The sequence below is a fragment of the Gadus morhua genome, chromosome 20, assembly GCF_902167405.1.
Source record: "Gadus morhua chromosome 20, gadMor3.0, whole genome shotgun sequence".
NCBI classification, from domain to species: domain Eukaryota; kingdom Metazoa; phylum Chordata; class Actinopteri; order Gadiformes; family Gadidae; genus Gadus; species Gadus morhua.
The window spans coordinates 12,734,948-12,743,650 of NC_044067.1; the positions used below are offsets into that span (position 1 = coordinate 12,734,948).

Below are 8,703 nucleotides of genomic sequence, written 5' to 3' on the forward strand. Positions count from 1 at the left end.
AAAAACGCTGCACACATTCAAACCAGTGTTACGGGTCTGGCTCGTCCACACCCGGTTCCCTTTGTATTTGTAAGGTCAAACACCCCTGGGTTGTATTTACACCTCAAATATAGCCGCCTATAGCAGACACCTGTTGAGATGGTCCTGCCCATGAGAGCTGCCCATGAACCGGATGTTAGAGAAGTTCAACGTGCAAAGGGACCCTTCTACTGGAAGAGCCCCATGGATTTCCAGAAGCGGCGATTCAAACAAATTAAGCCAACCAACACTAAAATCAAATTTCAGGGACAGAAAGGAAATCGGTCAAGTCAGCTTAATCTTATCAACATTAATAGTTAGCCTGTGCTTCACCGGTATTAGTGCTTATATATTTCACTGTGTGAATACTCAAGAAGGAATGGAGAAGCCCATTCAATTTCCTTAAAAACAATTGGTTTTGACCGATATTCAAAGGTTTTAATTTAAAGTAATTAAAATACTGTTGAATTGAACTACAAAATGTCAGCACTTCTAAAACTTTGCCAACTCCCTATATGATAGGATCTGGGATTTGAAGGGGCAGGTTAGATATATATATATATATATATATATATATATATATATATATATATATATATATATATATATATAGAAAGACAGACAGACAGACAGACAGACAGACAGACAGACAGACAGACAGATAGATAGATAGTGTTGAAGTGATAGCATCAGCATAGGATGAGGGAATGGTTTCTGTTTTTCCTTTTATTGGTGCATGCATGTATTGGCTACCTCATCTCTATTTGGTAACTCATAATTTACAATGGTATCATAGAACATAGTAATAGACAAAATATAAACAAATAGGACAGTAGATAATACCTACATTTGGTGCATTAGTTAACTATACAATGGGACCTGAAATGTTGGTTTTAAAGTGATAAATAAGCGCTATATAGACAATTAAGTGAAACTTCAGGAGTGCATTGGGTAATTGCATCTCAATTGCATGTGAAAGCTGACTTTGTGCATAGTGGTAGATAGTAAGAAATATATGCTCACAAAATATCAAAACAGTCATATATTTACAGTCCGGATAGCCATCAGTCTCTAACATATTTGTGTTGGTTATATCTGTCTGATGGACCTACTATGACTGCAAATATATCCAACATTGTTGCTCAAGAGAACGTTCACTACTGTACCATGGATAAGCAGCATAACCGTTAAATGAAAAATAAAGATATACATGTAACAATAGCTACAATTACCTTTGACATTCACCAATACCCTGCTGTCTATCTGCTGCCAAGGGATAACTGTTTTAGAAGCAGCATCTCCAGGGAGGGCAGCAGCAGCAGCAGAGCTGTCTCAAGGGGTTCTTCCTTTTGTACCTGGCAGCCAGCTTGAACTTCTCATTTGAAACAGCCACATAGTCCGCTGTTCTCTCTACGTTGGTCTGGATGTGGTCAATCTGGGCCCCTTGCTCTTCAACAAGCAAGTAAATGTCAGTGAACAGATCCCTCAGCTCCACCATGTTGTTCTCAAGGTTTCGAAGCTCCTGGAGGTGGGTTGAACATTAAGACAACACAAATCAGCAAGGAATACCGCAGAAGTCAGTTGATGTTTTCGCCCATGACAAGTCTTGCCGAGGATAGCTCAGTCAATTGACTGCATAAATATTGATCATCCACATGTAAGAGTTTAAATTCAGCACTTAAAGAGAAGCTATGGTTCGAATAAAAAAATATCTCAAGGGAAATACACACACTTATTTATAGGAAATCCAATCGTTTGATATTATGTGGATCTACCGCAGTTTATTTAAATGTTAATCCGGTTATAGATAGTTATGCATCCAAATGCTCTGATACAAATCAATTACAGTCTCTCCCAAAACAAGGATCATTGGCTATGCCAGTTCCATAAGACTGAATAAGTTCTTAAAGTAGTATTTAGGTTACTAACTGAGTAGGGATCAGGTCTATAACTTATGATGGCCATAAAAACATCTAATCCAATCCAAATCCTCTACAAAAGAGGGGTGCAAGGTACACCAGGGCTTGCCCCTTGACAGAGGGCGTAGAGTGGCAGATCACCTTTTCAACTTCCTCTTATAGCCTTCACGCCACTGTATTCTGCACACCTACTACCCCACGAGATATGAAGCGTCTGGTAACATCCAACATGTAAAATGCTACGAAAGTGTGTGGAGAATTCCAGCTTTGGTGGTGTCCCTTTGAAGAGGGCCCTGGAAGGTGGGGCACCACTGCGGAGTGGCCGTGAAACCATGTGGACCCTCGAAACTGACGCCGCCATCCCCCCATGGCGAGACAAGGTCAAAGCCAGATAGACTTTCAGCATCTGCGGTAATGTAATGTTCCTGTTATGAACATTACATGCAGGCTGTTTATAATCGGCCCTGATTGGTGCACTGGTGACCCCACAGGACAAACACTGATTGCTGTGTCCTGTCTAGGAGAGCTACCTGGAATGTGACACCTAGACAGATACAACACAGAACAAACGATACACACAGGCACCCCGGAGGAACTACACAACTACGCAATTCAACAGTGGAAAGTGTATTTCATTCTCGGCGCTCTTGAGAATAGGATTATTGCAAATTGTTTGTTTTATGTTATATATTTACGTTGGAAGGATTCCCTGCAATGCAAAGCAAAGCAAGTATAGAGGAAGTTGAGCAGGGGAGCTGCGACTATGTGCCCTCTGCCAAAAGGCTGTTTGAGGGCACAACTTTCAGGCTCTCAGCCATTCGGTGTGATGTAGTAGTTTGGGATTGGATTAGATGATCTGAAGATCAATAAGGATAAGTAATAGATCTCAGTTCCTGCGATAGGGACTTTTATTTGAGAGTAATTTGTCACATCTCAACGAAGTTCGGAGGAGAGGGAGCAGAAAGGGAGGTGTTTTCTTTTTGGGGTTTTATTATAGAAATCTCTTCTGCGTTTTACTGCTTCTCACTTCACAACTCTCAAATCGTGCTGACTGCATCTTCAACCACAAGGTGCGTAAATGTGATTAAAAACACAGTTCTTGCCTTGTGCCGCTGTTCAATTTCAGACAGCTGTGACCGTGTGATCTTGGCATCGTTCAGCATGTTCTCATTGAAGACCTCCCATTTTCCTGTGGCCACCATGTCGTTCACTTCCTCCTCTGTCACCTCCCGCCCCGAAACCTCCAACTGGCGGATAATAAAGTGCCTACAGCGCTCCTGTTTGGTCAACAACCCTGTATTGTAGTTGGACATAACCTAGACACAATGAAGGACACGTAAAAGAGGGAGGGAGCAAAGCAGGGGTTTCAGGTGAACAACTCAAAGCATACTAACATACTTCACATGAAAAACAGCAATACGCAGAGATTAAAGTCATGAACAAAAATCTGTAATTTACTTCTCATTATGTTATAAAGGGTTATCAAGGTGTGCATTAAGCATCAGAAAATGATGTTTCATGAAACCAAAAGGGTCTGGGAATTCAGATGAGGTCTGGGCATTCAGACCACATCCTACAGTCCTGAACGTATTCAGATCCTGCTGTTGTCCATCACTTTAACAAGCACAATAACACCACAGGAACAACAAGAGATGAATTTGAAATGACCAAACTTCAGAATGACTGATCTACATTTTTAGCGATGATGCCGTTTTAGCGAACGATGCCGTTGATTTGTAGGTTGCTGTAGGTAGGGAGGTAGATAGGGCGGTCTATCTTCTCACCTTTTGAAACTGCCGTAGAAGGGCTGCATGTTGCGTTCGTTGGATCCGGGACACGGCAGCGGTGGGACCATGCTGACCCTCTGTCTTCTGGGCTTCTTTCGAAAGGGCATTCAATCGTTTGTGGAGCCCCTCAGCCTGCAGCTTGATGTCCCTGGTGATGCTGCTCTCCTTCTTCATCACACTGAATCGACGCATTGTGGCCACCAGTGTCTTTTGCTGTTGACTGAATTTAACCACCTAGGAGTGCGTATCACAAACATGAGAGAGGGATAACGCGACAACTTCGACGTCGACAGTCCGATAATATTGCAGGGTTAAAAGAAGATCGTAACTTACATCTGCATCCAACTCTGTAATCTCATCTCGAATGCGCTGGGCCTCACACAGGAAGTTCTCAATGACGGGTTCCTCCTCAAAGACCACAGCCCGCGGCGTGGTGAAGTCCACCTCCGTCGGGTCATCGGGTTCGTTGACCCCAGATAAGGGGTCGGAGATGATCTCGGCCTCAGGGTCTGGGTCTTCCTGGGCCTTTTGGCGCAATTCATCCAAACGGTCCCTCATTGCCGCCTGTCGTTTAATCCTCAACCCCCACTGGGTTCCACAATCACTTACTGGTCATCAGGAGGCTGGTCATGGGGGAGCAGGGGAATGCCTTGCCAGAGTTCTCTTTCAGTGAAGGATTCTCCACGGATCTCATCCCTTTCTCTGAAAAAACACAGATCTATCCTCTCCAAATGTCCTGTAATCAAACACAGCACACTCTGTGTACAGAATCCATGCTGCTCTCACCGTTCAATCTGAATCATTTTGGGGACAACTCTAATACGTAGAAACGGTAAGTCTTGCCAGTGATGCATACCGCTATTGCCATCGCCCCTCTCTATACATCATGAAATGCATCATTAATAGTCACAACAAAAACCGCATGAGATAAATGGACAGCTAGCCTGCAGCATCAATCAGGATGACTCTTGGTTATTTTCCCATGAGAAGTTTTTTTAATGTATTCCTCTTTGCCAAACATAATCCTTCATGTCCATACCAATAACAACATTATGAGAACGATAAGACCTTCCCATTCGCACAGACAGAGTAGAGTGCACTTTTGAAGGATATATGTTTTCCTAAGAGGACTTAGTAAACTTAAGGGAATCCTGATAAACAAGAAGCATATTTATGTGTCGTTTTCTCGAGGAAAATGTTGCAAGATATCCAAACCAAGGAGAAACGTTTGTCAGTGTGTCTAAATGAATCACAGGTTTATATATATAATAGTGCAATCCTCTGCAACAAAGTTTGCATTTCCTCAAAGTGCAAATATATGTGCTTATAAACTGTACAAATCATGTTATCATTGTATCTAAAATGACAAACTTGCATTGTGTGCTTTGAAATGCTTCTGTTTTCACCTTCCAGAGTGTGTGTTCTACAGTATTATTGTTTGCATTTTCGGTGGAGCCATTCGATTGTGCTCAGAGGCACGGCTTAGGAATATAAAAGTTTTCATTGTTCTCTGGGAACTGAGCCACTGCAACTCGAGGTGAGAGACCTGGTGGGTAATTTCACACCAACCCCTTTAATTCTTCCTCTCCATCCTGTGCTATTTTCTCTTTCCTCCTCATATTGCATCCTCCTACTCGTTCCCTCTCTCACACCCATCCACGTACACCCCCAGGGAGGGTGGGTGATAGGGAGGGGGGGTTGCTGTGTAGAACTGTTTAGAGGTACTTTTGTGAAGCAAAGCGTATTTCCTAGGTTTATTCCTACAGCGTTGTGAAGCTGCGACTGAGGGGACCTGGGACGTTTTGTGTCTGTGATTGGATGGTTTGTTTTTCTTCCCTCTCGCACCATCCATCTGTCTCTGGCGGTGTTCACAGGGGAGCTGCCCGTGTTGACGCTCACACCTCCGTAGAAATGCTACTACGACTAGTAGGAAAAAGCTAGACGTTTTTTGCCTATTTATCTTCTCCTTTGGCTTTATTTACAGAGTATCTCCTGCTGACATGACTAGTCTTGTCCAAATAGAACAAAATCCATTTCAGTGTCTACAAATCTATTATTGAAAATAATAGCATGATGAAAAAAAGTGAGAAAGTTAGATAAGCATAGCCTTTACCTTATTGTTTTCCGTTCTCAATGATGACAAACACTCTCATAGTGTCGGCCCCCTGATCCAAATTCTGTTTCCCAACAGCTTTACACGGAGCGTAACTTCTTATCCTTGATTTCCTCTGATCTGGAGCCTATGTTATTATGCTGAGATGTTCAAATTACCATTCCGTCGCTGTTTAAGAGTAATGAAAACATTTAGATAGTAAGTATCAGTTCCATATTCCGGTAGTTCCAGACCCATATTAGCACACGCACACACACACACAGGGAATGCAAAACTTCTTTGGAAGTATTTGTTTGGCAGCCTCAAACCCCTCCTCTATTGATAAAGGAGGCCTTGTTACAGCCAATAAGACCAGTTGAGACCAGGGCACCATTTGCCTATCTGGAGAAATGTGAAGTGACGTACTGAAGTAAATAAGAGGGGGAGAGGCTTGGGAAACATAAGCCCTACCCTGCGGCTCCTCACAGCCTAGGAAAACAGCACAGAGCAAACATTGCATTGTGTTAACATTGTGGAGGCATAACAATAGGTTATGGGGTTGGCTCTCTGGGCCAAGGCATAGGGTTTCTGGTATGGGTTCGAATCATTCTACATGTTCTGATGTGGGTGATTGTACACTCCATAGCTTATCAGAGTAGTACAACTTTTGATTTGAGGGAACTTCTGAGTGCAATCAGACTTCTCTTGTAGGATTTGGTCTGTTTTTTTTTTATTTTTGGCCAGACAAGGAAGGAACCCAGGCACAAAGGCCTGTCCAAGGCCTAGCCAAGAGTTTGAAATGCACGGTCACAGGTTTGGAGATCTTAGAAGTTAGCATAAGGGGAAGAAATCAAGAAACGTTGACAACTTCTTAAGGGCACAACTGACAAGAAAAACGTGTCAACTCTATTAGAAGGCAACAGTGTGTGTACATTGGGATCTGATTGGGTTGTTGAAGCAGACCAAAAGGAAATTAACCATCTGATGATTATGCAAAAAATGCCAGAGAAGTTGTATCGGGGTTGTTCCAGCTGCTATGGTATGCCGCTATATTGCTGCAGTACTGTGCTAACGGTGAGTCATCTATCCCTAATGGCAAGATATTGTGACAACAAAGCAAAAAGCCGGTTCTCACTGTGTCAGGAGTGTCAAAATACCCCTTCCTCAGCATTGGAATATAAAGTTTACTTTGCTGAACCTGTTTCCTCTTAGTGATACCTATTCAGCTGTCCTGTGTGTTGTGTTTGTGTGTGTGTGTGTGTGTGTGTGTGTGTGTGTGTGTGTGTGTGTGTGTGTGTGTGTGTGTGTGTGTGTGTGTGTGTGTGTGTGTGTGTGTGTGTGTGTGCGTTTGTGTATGTTTGTGTGTGTTTGTTTGTGTGTGTGGGTGCTTGTGTGTTTTGATCAGAATTTGTAACTGTTCACAATATACAAAGCCATACTTCTGCTTGCAAACTCGGCAACAAACTGGATAAACTATTCAATCTATTTTGGATAACATCTCGTAGACCTCAGAAATCCTGAGGTGGCCTTTTTGTTTTGTTAGATGGTTTGGCAAGATGAAAGAGAAGCAAGAAGTCAAAACTTTAGAGTTAATGGGAGGTTCCTACTGACTACTCAAATCTTAAAATGTCTATAAATCGAATAAGTCTAGAGTGCAAAGCCATCACTGCTATTCCAAATATTCCATCTAACACCTTCCTTAATCAGATTCATCAAAACAAACAAATCTCACATCAGCATCTTGTCGAAATTGAAAGACTAGCAGAACGAATTACCAATATTTTCCTTTTCCAGTTGCACTGATCAGGTAAGTAGTGACTATTAAGACAACACCACTCTTTTCATCTGTGACAGTCTTGTTCTTGAGTTTTCAGAAACGTGTGTGTAACTGTAAGCCTTGTGCTGTGTTGTGCATAAGATTTAGAGTACGCAGTAACCACTATGGCGAGGGCTTGCTGATCCACTCAACCATAACACAACACACAACACATTTGATGTAATTCATGTGTTTGTTTCAACAAGTCCGTATGGCCATTTATTATAATTCGAAATGTATTGCAAGCGCCTGCTACGAACAATTCCTTTGGAAAGTTCAATATTTTAGAGAGTAAAACGTAGTTTTCTAAACAGAGGGAGAGTAACACATGAAATAACTAAAGTTGTGAATAATAATACAAATGTATATTGTTTCATATTTACCCTGGCATTGTGCAGCGTCATATTTCCAACTTCCAAAATGAAGAGGATGATGAGGATCTGGCTCTGTTTAGAGTTTGCAGAACGTAAACAGCTTTCGACATTGAGAAACAACTCATCTCATCCCACTGTGTGGGAGTGAGTTAAACTAAGGGAATAACAAACTGAATGTTCCTGCCAAGATAAGGCTATAGTCGGCATAAAATAGGCCAGTGGAGAGGAGTTCGTCACAGCAGCAAACATAGGTCACAAGGTTATGTTGTTGTTAAAAGTCTGCTTATGATAAAGAGTGATTGGACATGTTGTTTGTCTCACGTTGCATGAGCTGCCTTCACACAACGTGAGAGTTATGAAAACTTTTGTCAAACATTTATCTGAATTCTAACTACTATATAGTGCATATATTGTTTACCACAAACAATTGTAATTGCACTAAATTAGATGACAAAATAAAATCATATATAAAGAAATTATTCAGTCTTCTAAACCAACAAAATAATCCATAATCCAATGTCTTGCAGTTAAATTAACTCCAATAATAGAGTTATTTTACAGTGCAAGATAAGATCATTTGAGATACAATGCTATGAAGTACTACACATGTTCACAATGTGGAGGAAACACACTCTTATTTTAGCCCTGGTGGGTCTCTCATTTTTGGGTGTTAAGTTTTCAATGGCAGCTTTTCAGA

At 41.7% G+C, this 8,703-nt stretch overlaps 1 protein-coding gene across 3 annotated transcripts; it reads right to left on the minus strand.

Annotated features, from left to right (window-relative positions):
* Window positions 1-726: 726 nt before the first annotated feature.
* stx19 (syntaxin 19) lies at window positions 727-8,126 on the minus strand. 3 transcript variants are annotated; one of them, XM_030342713.1, is made up of 5 exons: window positions 8,016-8,126; window positions 4,058-4,460; window positions 3,722-3,958; window positions 3,041-3,253; window positions 727-1,540 (listed from the first exon to the last, which is right to left on the minus strand). In XM_030342713.1, the coding sequence occupies exons 2-5, from the start codon at window positions 4,280-4,282 to the stop codon at window positions 1,304-1,306; spliced, it is 912 nt and encodes a 303-aa protein (XP_030198573.1). In that variant the 5' UTR covers window positions 4,283-4,460; window positions 8,016-8,126; the 3' UTR covers window positions 727-1,303. The 3 variants fall into 3 exon arrangements, with proteins under 3 accessions (XP_030198573.1, XP_030198574.1, XP_030198572.1); XM_030342714.1 differs by lacking the exon at window positions 8,016-8,126 and adding an exon at window positions 5,838-6,187 and having other exon boundaries at window positions 4,058-4,426; XM_030342712.1 differs by lacking the exon at window positions 8,016-8,126 and adding an exon at window positions 5,838-6,186.
* Window positions 8,127-8,703: the final 577 nt, after the last annotated feature.

Excerpts from the sequence above, each read along its gene's own strand:
- stx19 (XM_030342713.1), bottom strand. The coding sequence starts at position 4,282 with ATGAGGGACCGTTTGGATGAATTGCGCCAAAAGGCCCAGGAAGACCCA. Across the intron at positions 3,959-4,057 it reads TTACAGAGTTGGATGCAGAT|GTGGTTAAATTCAGTCAACA; the intron begins GTAAGTTACGAT and ends ACGCACTCCTAG. Across the intron at positions 1,541-3,040 it reads AAATTGAACAGCGGCACAAG|GAGCTTCGAAACCTTGAGAA; the intron begins GCAAGAACTGTG and ends ACCCACCTCCAG.